Raw genomic sequence first — 18,558 nt, 5'->3', positions numbered from 1 at the left:
TTATATTTTAAACAAATAGAATATGGAAATAAAAATAAACTAGATGTTAGGAAATTAATTTTTGATAAGTTTGTGGAGAAAATTAATGATAGGTTTACCATGGACAATGATCGCAACGAGCATAGGCGCTGGACTTTATTTTAAGAACTTTATTGTAAAAAAATTCGGAATGCTTGACTAAAAAACAGTTCAAGTTGCATAAGCTCGGATTAAGGACTAGTTTTTAATATTTTATTTTAGTTTTTAATATTTTATCTATCAAATGATAGTTTAATTCTGGAATATAAACAATACAATAGTAATATAATATAAATAGTCGTGTAGAATAATTCATATGTAGTGTGGAAAATTGGAAAAAATATATCAAATATATATGTGTAAGCACATAAAATTATTAACCTGCAAATAAGATGAGTAAATTATATAAATAAACTAAAACATAACTTTTTTTAATAATAAAAATCTTCTTCATATTTGTTTGTATTAAAATTTTGTCTGAAATTTATCAAAGCATTTGACGAACGTAGAATTTGGAATTCTTCAGTTTTTCAAAATTAATAACGGAAAGAAAACAAATTATATTTGCTACATGCACACTTCTTGTTTGGTTTCTTTTTATACATATACACTTATATGAGCACCATAGCCAATATACACTTAAAAACATAGGATTTTATGTGCTTTTAGTTTGCTGTTTAAAAGAATACGACGTCAAATCAAGAAACTATTAACAGAACCCATGTCCATAGAAATAATGAAAGTTAACGAACAACTATGCAAATATTTGATAATTAAGAGTGCTACCACTGTTGTTGATAACATATACACAAAAAGTGCCTAAGATTTTCGTAATCTCAATCTTGAAAAAAGTGTTGGAACTTTTATGTGTTTGTTTCCCTCCTGACCCACTATGAACATTTCTGTGCGGTAGTAAAATATATTCACTATACGTGAGCGTGGTTGTATCAGTGCTATGCTAAAAAGGAATGTGTGCCCTTTTGCGTGCGTTTGCTTCAGCTTACTTGTATCAACATAGGCAATGTTTCAATTTTTGATTTTTTTGCTTGACAATTTACTTTAAACATTTTGGTGCCAACTCTCCTTTACATATATATTTAACATATTTCCTTGAATTTTCAATATTTTTCCCTATCTCCATATATATGCCATGTTTAAAATGTATACAAATATATTTGTCAAATAAACCCACCCATTTCTAGCTCGAAAAATTTATAAATAATAACCAATAATAGTAATGTACTTTTTTAATAACATTAATAAGAAAAATATGTGTAGTACCCATTAGGAAAACTAATTATAGCGAAAATTTCATTGCTATAAATAGATATATCGATAATAATAATAATCTCCAAGAAGAATTTGTTTATAAAAACATTTCGAATGAAAACACGTCATATTAAAGCATACACATGTTCTCACCGCTTGTCTTTAGACGTACATAGTACATAAATTTAGGTAATTGTGTTCGTTTCTGCTTGTTTGCTCTCTCTTACTCTCTTTTATAACTTTTGTTTATATTGTATGTCTGGTATGGTACTTAATAATTTTCTTGCGCAAATGTTGCTAGTGAAATCCTGCATATGTAAAGTTTTTCTATTATTTATATATTTTTTTGATTTTGCATGTTCAATGTTTTAGTGTCTTGTTATATATCATGTTTTTGCTTCACGTCAGACAATAGTGAGGCTTTGCTTCTGACATTCATCTTAAAAAAATGATGTTGCTTTTGCTATTAGGAATTCATTTAAGGCTTTTGTAGGCACCCTCTTGGATTTGACTAAAGTAAAGAGGACCACTTTTATGACAGACTGTAAATCAAGACAGTGATCTTGCGAAATTAATATAGGTCGTTTCCAAGGACTTTTCCTAACTGCTTTGCTTTCATAATACGCGGTAAAGAAAGGTAAACGTTGAAGTGATCTAAAACTTATCTTGATTATAATGAATGGTGGACAGATTCCTGAAAATTAATAGGTTCAATTGTAGCTATAGATTTGTTCGGTTTTCAATACATATATAATTTTGTAATGCCGTGTGAGATCGACGTACGCAGATAAAGTTTTGGGCTTTTTAGCTTATTTTTGTTTAATGTCCGCTGGTTTAACGTTTGAATAGTTTTATTGGGTGCTTTTCACTTTTTCTTTATTGTTGGTAGGAACTGTGCTTCTGCGTCAACATCTGCTGTGTATTTGTAAACTTAGTTATATTTATGCTCTTTTTCTCTCAACAGTATTTGAATAAAACGCATGATATACAAATAATTGAGAGCATATGTCATAGAAACTATCATTTACTATATAGTAAGCAATTCTTAATCAGTCATTTAATTTAGCAAAAAATTCAGCACAGTCAGTCATTGGAAAACGTTAATAAAAACTGACATTCTTGGCACCCAAGCTTACCATTTCTTAAAGGGCACGCAGACTGCACGGTCGCAATAAGAAAATAAAATAAAACCTAAAAAATCTAAATTTGCTACATCTAACTATTATGTTAAAAGTTAAATTGCGTTGTACAAATTCTTTTACTTAATTTTTATGTCAAAGTACTGATCAATTTTCACCACGAAATATTTAGCAAAAAATTTTTTTGCTATATAAGAGTTTATATGTCAAAAAAAAAACCCTAACATAGAATGATGTCTAGGGAATAGACCCATGTGCTGTACACTCTTGGTGCAATTAATTTCTATATTATGTTGCTATTGTGGACCAATTTCCACTATGAAGTATTGGAATTCCGGCATTTTAAAACGGTGTGGGAAATCTAGATTGAAGCGGACAATGATTTGAATCTTCTCCCATAAAACCATTTCTAAAAGACCAATTCTTTTTATGTCAAAAATTTAACTTTACATACATCATGGCGACGATTGATCCATATGAAAATCTTTGAACTCAATCCAATTCAATGGTTCTCTAGAGTTATTCATATATAATGTTATAAAACTCGCATATCTAGATACAGCGCGTATCACTGAATCGTGGATATTTTGTTCAATAAAAATACATTTCAAAGTTCTTTTATTTACAATTGTAAATAAAAGTAGGATTATTTATTTACAATTATACTTCTTAAATTTACTATTATTCACAATTTATTTTGGCTGTACTCTCAACTCAAATGTTCTTGCCCGACTAACGCCCTTCCACAAATATTCTATTCACAAGTATGTTACCATACCAAAGTTTATAGTTTGTATATTTAATCCCTGTCTGCTTTTCCCGCTCATCATTTTCATCAGCCTGGAGCTGCATGACGCCCCTGCGAATGTGCATTTGGTTTTTATCTGGTTGCTTTTCCACTAATCGTTATCATCGGCCTGCAGCTGTATAACGCGCCTGCGAATGTCCATTTGGTTTTTCGTTCTTTAGGAAATTTATTATATGTTGAAATTAAGTGGATTTGGGATTTTCGTAACCATCATAACGAAATTTTAATGCTTCATGAAGAGAACCGGAAAGGAACAATAAGATGGACATGAATATTAACTATGTTAAATGTTTGGCGCTCTTCTCATGTAAAAATTTCTAGGAAAAGTACCCCTTTATATGGGAGTACTATACAATTATTTATATTTTATAATGAAAATAAGTACAGGATTCTATTCGGTTAACCAATCGCTCTCGACCAACTATAATATTTCCAATTGTTTTTCCATCTTATTTCTTGAAGGTTGTAAGAAAGCGCATCCTCCTTAGTAATGTTATATTGCAAACATAACTGTTTAAAGAAATATTGCAATATTGTAATTACGTGAGTTTGCCGTGTACTACACGCTAGTTATTGCGCCAGCAACTTAAAGAGATTTCTGTAAAAGAATAAGAAAACGGCCGTTGCGGCACGAACATAAAAAGGAATAAGAACACTTCAAAAAAATTAACAAGACGGCAATAATGAATGTCGTACCATTTTTATGCCTACAAGGACAATGATTTAACGTTACCATATATAAATTGACTTGCACATAAAGCAGTGAGAGTCACCCTTGGCAGGATGGCCAAGCACTCAGTTCATAACTCTAGCCGCCAAAATTTTTTTGGCGCCCAAAGGACGGTTAAAAAATCATATTCTCAATTTATCTTTCTTGTCGTAAGACAGTTAAGCCTAAGATCATACCAGAAGAACAACATAAAGCAAAATCAACAAGAAAAACGAAAATTTATTTAATTGGTGTAAATTTCTTGGAACGCACTTATGGAGGTAGGCTCAAGCGTCTGTATTACTTTTTATTTCTAGGTGATATATACGTAGAGAAGATTTTTTTGATACAATTCATTGGTCCATTAGCCACGGCTGTCTAGTAGTGCATAGAAATGGTTTGATCGTGCTTTATTAAGGCTTTCAACGCGTTTATATAATGTCTCTTCTTTTCCAGCTAACGCAAACATATAACATTAGATTCTTTTGGCATTATTTTAATTAGAAACTGCTTTGCTGTTATTTTGCTCTACATTATAGAGTATTTTTTCGGATTCTTCAAGGGCAGTCCCATATTCGTACAATTCCCTGGCGGTCAAAAAGAAGTGAAAGGAGAAAGAAAACAAGAAGTACCGAGGTGGCAGCCGCCACCTAGTATATATGTGTCCACTCGATAAGATAGGCCTCTACCGACTCACTCACTATAGCTACCACCAAAGTAAACTCTATGGCATTGAGATTTGACCTGTGAACACTGACTCGGTAGTTGTAGTTTTTGCTTATTCAGCGACCCATGCCGATGAAGCAACTATTAATGTTCATACGATTTTTATTACAATTTCAGCGCTGATTGACAATCACTTTGGATGCATCGGAAGCAGATTGGTTGATTCATTTGCTCTGATATATGATTAACCTTATTTTAACGCAGGCGAACTATTACAACTATTACATCCTTTCTTTTTAACATTGCTTTTCTAGGCTTTGCTATAAGGGTGAGCTTCGCTAGCAAAAAAGGAATATGTAACTACACTTTAATGTCGGTCATTGCATTTTCCACATGAATGGAAACAAACTTCTTACATTCTACATTGGCGGACGTTAAAATATTCCCTTGTATTGTGTCAGTGTTTTTACCTCAAGAAGATAAAAATTTTCGATTGTCTGGATTATCAAAGCAAACGTAATTAATAAATACTTCATTTCTGCCATGTGATCATATAGACGACATTCAGAGGTTGGTACGGATATTTTCTAAGGCCACCTAAGAAATCAAAGTGATTACTGTCCGTATTGGTCAATTAGGTTATTTTTTGGGTTATTTTAAGGTAGTTATAAGTTTTCTTTTTCTTACTTACATGAATATGTACGCATACTCTAGTAGTCATGTATCATTCGTTTTTCAAGCACCACAACTTCCGATTGTTTAACGAACAAAGGATTTCGAATGTAAACGGAGCTAATCTTTCCAAAAACCAATGTTCACTTACTTGCAATGAAGATTATATTTTACAATGTTCTTTACAGTATAGAGTGATTTAGTCATACATGCGCATACAGATTGTGTATGTACATATAAATGTATTCATACGTATTTTATATATAATTTGTATAATTATAGGGCATATCAACTTTCAATACAAAGCAAAACAATATAGATGTGATAAAGTGCACGGAGAAGCCCGCAGAGGTATTAGTTCAAACATCAGAAATAAGCAAAAAATTTAAATTCTTTGAAACATATCGCCCCGTTGAGAATAAGAAACGCATTTTTCGTATTACTCCCCCCCGAGAAGGTGTCGTAAACTTGCCTTCGCCAGAAATGGAAAGAAAAATTTCCTTAACTAAACAATCTCTATCGGAAACTCATGATCTTGAACGATCGCATATGACGTCTTTAATGATAACCAAATTCAGAGAATTAGAAAATGGCTTACAACCACATATTCGCCACGGATGTTTCCGAACAATAAAACATTTGACACCACCTATCGAACAGAAGAGAAAGTGGGATGCAGGAAGTGATTATGACACTGATGATGGCGTGGATTACGTTAGCAGTGAAGATAGTAATGAAAATGCTGAAGATAGCGTTATTTACCTAGATCATCAAATCTTGCGCGAGGTAAGTAAAAACCTATAGAGTTTTATTTCACCTTGTACATTCTAAACAAAAGCAAAACTTTAAAAATAAGTTGGAGAGCATTTATAATTGACTGATGGATTATCTGTGCAAAATGAATATATATATTGTGGGCTTAAAGCAATCTACTTACCTACCACATCTGTTATCAAGGCTTTCAGACACGCTTAAATGTAAGGCTTGAGTTCACTTGCCAACTCTCTCAGAAGAAAAATATAAAAACTTTTTTTATGTACGGACGTTAATTAATTCTCAACTACAGAAAGGTTGTATTAAAATAAATATGATGATTTCAACCGGGAGTATTTGGCAGGATAAAATATTTAACTAGTGGGATAAAATAATTAATACATATTAGAATTAAACAACCTTAACACACTGTTCTCAAATTTCAGCCTTTAACGCGTATTTACCTAAGACTCTTTTATAAATTATTTAACTCAACGATCGACCGAATATTAATATATTCGTTATTTTACAATTTTTAAGGCTCAGACGACAACTCGTGCTAAACAACTTTGTGCAAGATTTGAAAATTGGCAAGTTGATGAAATTGACAGACGAGTAAACGATGGACCCATCAACGCTAACCCTATATTCGCGTCTGAGGATAGAACAAGCGAAGGTACAAAAGTGTAAGTGTACTCGCATAGCTACTGTGTTGTTAATGTCCAAGTTTTTTAGCTTTTTTCATTGTAAATAAAGGTTATCAAGTATCTTGGTATTTATAGATTGTTTTGTATTGTCACAACAAACTTTTAGACTGATACATTATAAATAATTTTAGCAATAATTTTAAAAATATATAGAGAGTATAGTTTTGCTTTTTAAGAAATTTTACAGAATAATTCCAAAGAATGGTCAAATAATTTCTTCTAGATTCTGGACTTGTTTATCTGGATCGTTTAAATCAGTAAGCATTTGTTTTAGTCATGAAAGGCGAAAAATAACGCCTGGTGATTACAGTAGCCGCTCTTCTTTCTTAGCAGTTCATTTCATGTATCTAAAACTCCGATGTCACGCGTATATAGATTAAGTTCATTGAAAAATTTTATTAATTTACCTTATGCTATCTGCTTTTGCTTGATGCCTATATTCATTTTGTGAAATCGTTTCAAACACCTCGAAGGAAGCTTCAGAGACCCCACAAAGTATATATATTTTTGATCAGTATCAAATTCTAAATCGATTTAAGCATGTTCGTCTGCGAAATGTCTTTCTTCTGGCCACAAGAATGAAGCTAACAACTTCAAATTTAGCAGATACTTTGGAAATCCTTCCACGAAGGTTGGTATTGAAACTGGGCCAAATTGATTGAAGGAGATGACTGCAGTACCAGATAAACTGAGGAAACCTTTGTTTTTGCAGGGAAATAATTAGTTTTTTGCTCATTACTCATAAACTGAAGCATATAAATCTACAAAATTTAGAAAAGGTATTCTATGAGCATTTGTAGGAAACACATAGGAAAAACTGATCACGTTGCCCACTATTATAGTTAACAAAAATTAAAATTTTTCTTTTTAATGATATAGTGTATATACATTTTTGACCAGTTTCAAAATCGGATTGCGCCTCAAACATGTTCGTCCGTTCATCTGCCCATCTGTCTGTCTGCCCAAATGCTTGGTATCTGTGGTAGCACTCCTCCGGTTGCAAAAATGAAGATATCGTCTAAAAATTTGCAAAACAGTTTGAAAATTACTCAAACCAAAGGACATGTCCAAAAAAAAACTGTGAATACATTTGCTCTCTATTTTTTACTTTTTAATCCTAAAGTACGTACACAATATAAATACCCTCTTTCAGTTTGAAAATAGAAAAAAATTAACCGCACCCACCCAATATTAATAAGTACGAAATTTTAGTTGTTTTTTGGTCTTTTTTAGGGTAACGGTCATAAGATTCAAAAGATTCGGTCACGATCGAATATAAGTTTCTCTGTTTCCTTTTTTTTGCCATTGAACAAATTTTTGGATGCTAAATCTTATATGCGCCTTTCCTATGCTTTTGCTATCTTGCATTTCAGTAAATTTATTACTCTTGTTTTCATCCATATTATCTCGTTTTATTCAATTGATAGAGTTAAGCAATGTTCTGAATTTGCCTATTATCTCTCTACTCAATTTTAACGACAAAGAGCTCAAAGTCTTTATTTCTTACTTTTGGCAGACACAAGTTCGTAGAAACTGCGGGCTAATGTAAAATGTAATCACTTACTGTTAGTTTGCCAAAGTATTTAATAAAAGTAAGTTATCTGTGTTAATCATAGTTTGTCTTATAAAACTTGACAGCCTTATATTTATCCAACATATAAGGTACCTAGAAATTGTAACTTTGAAACGACCACAAAATATAACATCTTGTATTCGAACAGCATAGAGTGAGTAAGCGGAAACTGATTTTAAGGCAATCTGGCAATATATGTCCGATATTTATTTAATCAAAATTATTTATGCGTTTAAGTAAACTGAAATACTTAAAACAAAACATGTCGTATAAATCGAATTCTATATTAGAGTGTTTCACTGTTTTGCTACCAATATCGATCTTCTTTTAAAACGTAAATTGCATTTGCTGCATACTCTCCCGGCCATAACAGGATCGATACTTCAACAATGTTGTATTCGACGTTTTTGTTTGCTTGCAGATGCCACATATATAGTAGTGGTTCGTATCTCAGAGATGACTGTCGACTTTTATGTGGGGAAATACAAACGCTAAAAAAGATCTTCTAATTTAGCAAGTAAAATGAAAATGTCAATATTAAAGCGATTTTAACGATCTGCTTGCAATAAGTGCATTAAAAGTTCTCTAAGTCATACAAGCTTCAATTTAATAAAGCAAGTGAAACTCAATAATTGCAAAATATAAAGCCAAAACTATCCTGACACCGTTAAATTTCCTTATAGTCGTAATAAAGCAAAAAACAATAAAAAGAGAAAACTTTATATGAGCGCAAACATCTGCATATGACAAAGCTTTGTACGATGCGAAAAAATATCAACCGCAACTTTTGCAGTAAGATGAAAAGCCATGTAGGCCTTTGAAAGGGCCTGAAATAGAAAGGAAAACTTAAACTTCAGACTTCAAAAAAACCAAAAACAAGAACTCTAGAAGGATCGAAAAGCTATAACAAGGATAATGATAACAAAAATATTAACAATCTCAGTACCGACATTACCGGGAATTGCGGCTACGGAACCGTCAATAACAAAAATAGGTAAAAAAAATTGCTCTATGATAACATCGCATTATCCAACATGCAATAACAGCAATGCAACGATAACATCACCAATACTTACATCCTCAACAAGGAAAGCAACGTCGGTAATAGCATAAACGCACAATGAAAATATAATTAACAACGTCAACATTAACGGCGCTATTAAAGAAACAACGATACCAGCAGGAGCAATCGAAAAAGCAACAATTAAGATAAAACGACAATGTCGTTAATAGCATCGGTACGAACAGTAACAAAATGTTTGTTACAACATCACTTACAATAAACAGGACTTACTTCAATAACAATGGAACGAATACCGTACAACGCGAAAATATTAACACCAACGATAATAACAATAGCAAAAACTGTGTGCCAACTAAATCGCGTCAATAACAACAACAAAAACAGGGTCACCAGTAACTGTAGACACAACAAAAAAAACAGTACAAAACAACCATAACAAATCAGCAGCAACAAAACCATAAAAATAACAATTATTATTAACGGTATTGACATCCTATCCAACAAAATAACCTCTATTCTTAACAATTCCCTGAAAGCCCAATAGTTGTCTTCGGCGCTTTTAATGTCCGCAATAAAAGCTGGTTGCGCCATTCAACCTGTAACTCCGCTGGGACGCGACGCAGACATTATGGCACTTGAGAACTGCCTAATTCAGTTTATAAATGAACCAAAACGCATTCCAAGCATGTGTTGGAACAAAATAGACTGTATCTTTTTCTTCATACTATATTTCTCAGTGATTCGGACCACTGTATCCTATCTGCATTCTTTTCGTGTCATAATTTTCAGTATGTTCGTTCCCCAGACCTAAAACGTGAAATTTTTAAGTATGATAAGGCAGATTTGGCAGAATTTAACCACTTTTTTAGGCATTTTAGTTTGATATTTTCTAATTTAATGGACAGTTACTTCAATAATAATGTCAAGGACGTCAACTGCAGAAATGATACAAAAGACTATTAAAAACAACTTTGTTAAAACAAAATGACAAATGTTGATTTAACCAAAATCGCAGAGTTTGAGGCACTTCCAAAAATGACTCATGTTTGGCGTCTTAGCTCAAACAAGCAAATTAATTCTTTTGAAAAAGAAATCTTGGAATGTTTATAACCAGATATTACATAGCGAGCTTTTAGTCGTCCGAGAAAAAAACTGTATATAAATCTACTATGTTGATCCCGTCTCCTTTTAACAAGGACTGAACAATATAAAAAACGATAACAAAATTAATGTGCGGGCTGAAATGTTTGCTTCAAACATCCTTGTGGGCCGGAGCCTTTAAATCTTGCTTGGGGACGTTTGACCCCACACAGCGAAAAGTTCATGTGCTTATCGATTACGGAATTTCGTTCAAAGGTGTCGATATCTTCGAGCAAGGGAGCAATGTGAGTTGTGTAGTGCTTATGCATAGGTACAAGGTATTAAGGAAAATGTCTGTCAGAGGAGAAAGGGACTTATCCAACCGGACCACAAGGCTATGTCCACGTGTATAACGTAACTCGTCGTTTTTTAATCTTTGAAACAAGCTGTCAGTAGTGGTCTTTTCAACCGTGCCTGGTGCTTTCACTTTAAAGATAAACTTACACAAACACTCTATCCACTTCCATCTCCGTCTATCTATAACCCTTACTGAACACCAGACTTCCACATACAAGGGACAAATTGTCGGATATACCCTGAAATTTGTTTGGTGGTTTTGAACGACTAAAGAAACGTTTTTAGGCGTTGGACGGTTTAAGCCAAATCCCCACAGGAGCTCAATGGACGATCATGGGCCTATTTGGTTAAATCATTAGTAAAGTTGGATGGAGCTCATAACTTCCACGGTTGTTGCGGCGGTAGCGCAATCCGATTACCTGTAAAAATAGCCATCTTTTAATGTCTATGACGGGAAAATACTTAAATTTAACCTGAAGTTGATCTTTTAAAAAAACCTATAGTTGGAATCAAATCACTTTCCACGGAGTCGGTAAATTTCTCTAAGAGTAAGATATCCGGATCTAAACTATAAACATCGTTCAAATTTTTGGAGTGATCGCAGGACACCGAATGGATGTGTGAGCTATCTTTCCGGTACTTAATCGTAAAATTGAAGTCCTCCAACTTCAATAGAGATCTGGCCAAATAACCGTGTAAAACCTTTTATTACATCAGCCGTTTAAGAAAAGCGTGATCTGGGATTGAAAATTTTCCACTTTCATCATGGAAGTCGCAATGAATAGAAAAGGGACGAGTGAAATGTGGCTTATGTCACGGAGGCGCAGAACTCCTTAAAGTGTTCAAAAAAGACTACAGTTTCTTCTAACCATTAGAAAGTCTTCTATTAACACGTAGGCAGAATTGGGAACAAAACGATGGTGCCAACCGTGAACAATAACAACTTATCTTAATTGGCCTACAGATCTTATTAGAGGATACCTACAAGTAGCCTTGCCTTTGTCAGGTTCTGTCTGAATTGTTCCTTATGGAGTGGCGTCTTAGGTATTTTCCCTACTTTTGAAGCTTTTCCGACTTAAACTGCCCTTGCGCATATCTTTATTAAAGATTTGGAAAGCTGTTAGCAAGCTATCTAGGCACTGTGAAGATTGTTTCTCTTCTGATCCTTCTTCTAAAAGTAGCAAACAGACATATTTTAAGTTGGGGCCTGTGATGGATTCTGCCTTTGCTAGTCCACACTGAATCCGATCTATCAAAGATAAAGAATAGACATCCTCGACAATAATGGTATTGACCCTTCGGTCATCTAAGCACAACCGAAATTTTCCTAGCTTAATTGCTTAGGCAACAGATGAAGACCATGGGCTTTGGTTTTCATGTATAACTCCCAATTCTAGTAACCATACAAGTTTCTAACAGCTTTTCAGTAGCGGATGATACGATCAATGACTTCGTTTAATGGGTTTTCGCTATCTGTATAAATAATTAAGGAAGTCGTACTCAATGCTTACATTTTGTAGGAGGGAATCTGTTAGCTTGCGTTCATTTTAGATAACGAACAGCGTCACAGTTTATTATTTCCCTGCAGATACTGGAAGGAGACATATTTATGCTTACGCCAAACGGATGTCGGGCAAGCCCAAAGACTCGAAAATCTCAGTTCCTAGATACAAATTTTTTGCAGATATGGAATTATTGGAGACGATTGATTTTGCCCCTACAAGTTACGTCAGTGGTCATGCGGCCTGACGCAGGAGGGTTACGTTTGAGAGAATGCTTAAATTTTTCCAAGTGTACTCCTTTTCTTGAAGTTACGTTTTTGCATAATCTACAACAAAGAATGTAATGGATGCACCGTTATGCCTACTACATTTTGGGAAACGGTCTTGATGGAAATAAATGGGCGTAGGTCATTTAAGGGAACGTGAAAAGGAACAGAGCAAAATTGTCTTCGGCTGTTTATTGTAAATTTCTAATAGCAACGAGCGGTAGACAGTTCAGTTGCTTTGCAAATTGGGAATGGAGATACAAATTTATTAAAAATTCTGACTTTGACTTTATTTTATTTATGAATCGATACATGATGGGGCTTGAGAACCTTAACTGGGTGGGTTTCGGAAGAACTGCATGAAACATTATCCACAATCTTAGGTGATTATTTATTGGCACTTCCAAACTCTCAAGCAGTCATTTGTGTTAAACTGTCTGGATTAAAATTGATGTCCTTTTAGTGGGGTTGGAAGCTTCCTCTCAAAGCTTTCACAATCTCTTACATTTAGGACAGTGAGTTTGTATACGTTTGGAATGTATAAGTTTGGAGTAAGCGTAAGTTTGCGTGGTAAACGCTTTAGTACGGTACAATAAAATTATCAACCGAAAATTCTTTGCTTTCATTTCACTTCAAATACCATCTAGAGTTAGTGTTGGTCACTTCATCTGGATTCAAATTATGATGTGGATGATTAATAGGTTGTCTAGACTGTACGGTAGGAAGGTCAGTGTATATCCGATTGCGATAACCATTAGCTTCTCCATCACTCGTATAAAGTTGGCTTTGCATTTGAAGCAGCTAATTGAGACTTAATTCTTTCACTTATGGGGCACTTATTCTTCTTGGACAGCTACGTAAAGAAAACCGATATTGTAACGTAAACCGACTTCCCTGATTTTACGTTTTTTCGTTCGAGATATTTGTATTTACAATTTTTACGAGGTCTATTTACAAATTATTACATAACATTTTATCTACAATGCCTTAATTTTCATTTTGGTTTTGTCTGTTCTACTATTGTAATTCTCTCTCTCTATTCTTGAGTCTCTTGGTTCAATTCTTCTGAATAACTTTTGACTCATTATCCGGTTGACACTGCCGTCCACAAATATTTCACTTATATACCGTTTTACGAGCAAGAAAAAATTACCTAAATTCATCGCGATATTTTTAATCTGATTACACGTTTTTCTGTCAAATTTTATGCCACTTGGTGTTAAATACGACATACGCAAATCGCGCTCATTAAACTTAGTTGTTTTGATAGACTTTAAAGAGCCGTTTAGGTTTTTGCACGGATTAAACAGTTCATACTTACATTTGCATAACCTAAGCTGAATGAAGTGTCTACAGAAGTGATTGGAACATTAAAATTTATGTCACCAACTAATGTGGGCGATTCGTTAATTTGTTAAGAAGAAAATATCAAGAATAAATCTACGTTTCTCAAATGATAGCAAAGATAGCAGAGGCAATTTATTTTCATAAGAAAGAGCAGGGAGGCAAGCGGGTCCCAACCCAAATTTCTAAGGACAAACAGGGAGAATTGCTTTCGAATGGATTCAATTGAATCTACATAACACACCGTACATACAAAAGACGCATACTGAAGTATTGGTCTAACCAAGGACATGTGTAACCTTTTTGTAATGTAAACATCCTTAAGCTCTTCGGACCAGTTCTTAATGAAACCTAGCGAGGAACTGGTTTCACCTAAAGAAAGGTCATTGTGCAAATTAAAATGTAATCTTTGATAGAACAGAACCTCTATATCGATGAACGAATGTACGTTTTCCAACTTTTATGAATGGATGTAATACTCAGCATTTAATAACTTCCTCCCTGAGAAGAAAAGCTTCTTGCATTTTTTTTAAATTTTAATTTCATAAAATTCAACGATTGCAATGCAACCAAATTGTTGAAGTCAGTTTAAGGCTGATACGATTGCGACTATAAGGAGAAAGAACAGTTTAACATCGTCAAAGTATATTAAGATCTGGTTGGATTTAATTACTGAGGGCAAGTCATTAATTTATAGGTTAAATAAAAGGGGTACTAAGCGACTGCCTTGAGAGATATCCAGCGCCAGACGTAACGGGAAATTCATCCCGTGAAGGAGTTAAACAGAACCCTGAATGATTTATTATACAGGTAAGAGCTTACCTATTACACTAACTACAAAAAGAAACCAGAAGCCTGAATATCAATAAATTATGGTTAACTAAGTCAAACGTTTTACTTAAATCAGTATGACATCCGTGCAAAAGGTCTGAATACATGGCAAGTAAATACTAAGAAATTCGTAACAGTTGATCGTCCTTTCCGAAAGCCCTGCTGGAATGAAGGAATATAAACTTTGATAACAAAATCTAAATGCTGAGTAACCTTTCAACAATTCCCGTAAACAATTTATGTAAGACACTCAACCTGGCAATGCCTCGATAGTTTTCAGTGATGTCTGTTTCCATAATTCTGAAGCGGAATAGGGAAACAACCCTTCCAATACCAAAGAAAAACACTTGATTTCAAGGAATGATTACAAATCCTTGCACTAACACCAAATAGCTTGTGAGAGGACGATTTAAGTATACGTGATGGAATGCCACCAGGTCCAGGCGCACAATCATATTTTCGAGTCCTCAAACCATGTAAAACCTCGTTTTATGAAATAATCAAGTTGGGAATCAAAACCGAGTTAGTTATCGGCTATGGATAGTGGACAGATGAATCGGAATCAGCCGCTGAAAAACTTCTTCGGACGTATTCAGCAAAGAGTTTCAATGTCACCAGAAAACTCAGAGCCATTGAAAAAAACTTGCAAGAGATGCATGAAGATTTTTCTTTTGGAAATGAGAAACTTATAAAAGGCTTAACAAGCACTGAGGATTTTATCAACTGAAGGTATCTGCGATAACATTGGTGGTTGAGGTAATAAAATTGATTCCTTGCAACATAATCAAATCTACTGTTCAAAAATTTTTTAAAAAGTTTGTTTTTCCTATTTTTGTAATGTTTAATACTCCTGTTAAACCATGACGAGCATTTGTTGAGAGGACAGGGTAAATTGATCAGAAGGGATGCAGAAACAGCTAAGCTTAATACATTATATAACCATGGTAGTGGGGTTTCAAAAACATCAAACAGAAAAAAACATCCAGCACAATGTGTGAAAAAGGAAATTTAAGCAGTAATGTATTTGTTTTGTTAAAATCATAATGTTTACTTGAGGAAGTTGAATTTCACACATTAGAATGTTTCAACGGACCATCACGCCTATAATGAAAGGAAATGCAAATTGCTGGGTAATACAGATCGTCAGGTAGGCTAAAAAGTGGACAGCCATTTACAGCTATCTCCGGGAAGTTGGGAAGGCAATAATTAAGCAATTTACCGTTGTAGTTAGGAGTACGGTGAAATAAATAAGGATCAAATAATTCGTTGAAAAGCACAATAGCTCTTTCAGATGTTGAAGCCAGAGTTGTCGTTATACCATCAAGTGACTCGTGGCAAATTCGAGTCCATCAACGCTATGAAGATATCAATAGGGTTAGACTTTTCGATCACGTCACAAATGAGGGCAACATCTGTCCCATAAATAGCAATATCCGCATTTGAGGGAATATAGGAGCAAATTACATACAACTGTTTACTGCCAATTTTCGCCCAAATGGCGATTGATGAGTGATAAGAGGTCCCGCGCCTACAACAGGCACATGCTCACTACGAAAAATGTAGCGTCGCGTTGTTACCGACACCTTGATATTTGTTTTAATCCGCTTCTTTTGGTTCTTTTTGCGCGATTAATTTTCCTATTGATTACCTCTTTTAAGAGTACTTCTTTTACGTTTATAAATTATATTCATTAAGTTTTAAACAATTTTTTGAGTAAATTTTGTCTCTGTATTGGTAAGACTTGACCCATATAGGCAATCGTGTCTTTTTTCATTTTAATAATATATTTTTATTATATTATAGACTCGAAGAATAGTTGTTCGATGCAGTGCGCGATGTGGTTAGGGAAACACCACGCTTAGGTTCCACCCTATGCAATCATATGCTCCGAAAAACTGCATTAAGATGTTTGCGAATAAAAATCGAATTTGTCACATATATTGAAAAGTCTGTCAGCCCAATAAGTTGCGACCGTACAATCTGCTTGAGTAGTCTTTCGATAATAGGTGAATAATTCAAAATAAGTCCATGACGCAACCGACTAAAACAGCTACGTCAGTTCAATCTTATACAAATAACAAAAATGACGCATTGAAGACTTCTTGCTTGATACGCCTAAACGAAAACCTGACTCGGATCGTCAACGTATAACAAACTCAGTACTTCTAACCTATTGTTACGAAAATTCCATGTTTGATGTTTTGAGTTTTTATGAAGATTAGTCGAACCTCTGAGAAAACGAAGTACACATCTATGGCGTAAAAACTGCGTATGCAGCTGGCGACTGGTGTAAATATTAAACTAACTTGCAATCTTAACACCTCACTATGATAAAAAATTAACTGGTGTTCTTTACTATTTTCGATTGACAAGCTTTTGTATGTTTGCTATGGCTTCACTTGCAAGTTGGGTCTGTGATGGTTGTGGTTATGTCTCTGCGCTAGTTGTGTATACACCTTTTTTTTTCCTTATTTATTTATACATAATTATTAGTTATTTTATTTATTTGTTTTTGTTCTTTACTTCTCCTTATAGACTTTGTGCTAGTTTTTAATATTAATTAATTTCTAAGAGTCACTTGAAATTGGTCGACATTAGCTATTATTTTAGTTGGGTTTCATGTGTAAGTAAATAAATAAATAAAAATACCTATTGATGTTGAATTTGTAGTGGTTCATCTCAAAATTTAGTTCAAATTTATCTTTTCGTCGTATATTTCTCCACTGTCACATCATGATATACTCTTTAAGCATAGATATACGTAGTAAATTAAGACCCAGTGACTAGACTACTACCATAGTGGGTGAGTCTGGTGGATGGTAAAAGGCTAACTCCGTCTAGCTCGAATAACTGACTCGATGTGTTCTTCAATAGTAATTATGATCTATGTTTAACTCAACTAAATAATGTCAGTAATAGCAGAATTCTATACCTAATGCGTTCTGAAAACGTTTGACAGAATTAACCCTAATCTGCTAATTCTGAACCTTGATTATATTGGGCTTTCCTCCGTATTTTTCGAATTGGACTGTTTGGCATTTAAAATATAAAGCTCATTATATTTTATTTTTGTCCCTGATATCGAAGGCAGGCGCCTTTTGCCTTATATTAGTTTGGGCAAAAAGAAATCCATTATTTTTTCGGTAGATGGCTGCACTGATAGATTTCTCGTAAAGTATCGATCAAACAATTTCATATTTATGCTCGTTGGAAAGGTGACATTTCGCAGTAAAAAAAGTTCTTTTGCTGTTTTTTGTTTGGTGCATTCAGTTGTGAGTTACAGCGTGTTAAAAATGGAAGTGAACAAAGAGAAAATTCGGTACATTTTACAGTTTTTCTTTGACAAAGGCGAAAATGCTGGCCAGGTGGCTAAAATTGTGAATGGTGTTTATGGTTCCGATACTCTAACAGCCAATTATGTGCAATTTTGGTTTCGTAGATTTCGTTCAGGAATTTTTGATGTTAAAGATGCACCTCGCACAGGTACGCCGGTCGTCGAAAATGTCGATAAAATCGGAGAAATGATCGAAGTTGACCGGCATGTTAGCAGTCGTAACATCGCCCAGGAGCTAAAAATCGACCATACAACAGTTTTAAACCATTTACACAAAGCTGGATTCAAAAAGAAGCTCGATGTTTGGGTGCCACACCAATTAACAGAAAAAAACACGATGGATCGAATTTCCATCAGCGAAGCCTTGGCCAAGCGGAATGAGGTAGACCCATTTCTTAAACGGATGGTGACTGGAGATGAGAAATGGATCACATACGATAACCCTGTGCGAAAACGATCGTGGTCAAAGAGCGGTGAAGCACCTCAAACGGCCAGGAAGGTTTTTC

At 34.3% G+C, this 18,558-nt stretch overlaps 1 protein-coding gene across 7 annotated transcripts in view; it reads left to right on the top strand.

The window, feature by feature from the left end:
- The window catches only part of LOC119643708, a 130,462-nt gene that overhangs the window by 89,136 nt on the left and 22,768 nt on the right, over positions 1-18,558 (top strand). For 5 of the 7 annotated variants that reach the window (XM_038043137.1, XM_038043134.1, XM_038043133.1 and 2 more), the window contains 2 exons: positions 5,564-6,067; positions 6,575-6,720. In XM_038043137.1, coding sequence (XP_037899065.1) covers positions 5,564-6,067; positions 6,575-6,720 — 650 coding nt within the window. The remainder of the gene's footprint in view (positions 1-5,563; positions 6,068-6,574; positions 6,721-18,558) is intronic. The other 2 variants (XR_005248383.1, XR_005248384.1) reach the window with 1 other exon arrangement.

This window comes from Glossina fuscipes, unplaced genomic scaffold, assembly GCF_014805625.2.
Source record: "Glossina fuscipes isolate IAEA_lab_2018 unplaced genomic scaffold, Yale_Gfus_2 61541, whole genome shotgun sequence".
In the NCBI taxonomy this organism is placed as follows: domain Eukaryota; kingdom Metazoa; phylum Arthropoda; class Insecta; order Diptera; family Glossinidae; genus Glossina; species Glossina fuscipes.
The sequence above is the reverse complement of the archived record's forward strand: the minus strand, read 5'-3'. Positions and strand labels throughout refer to the sequence as shown.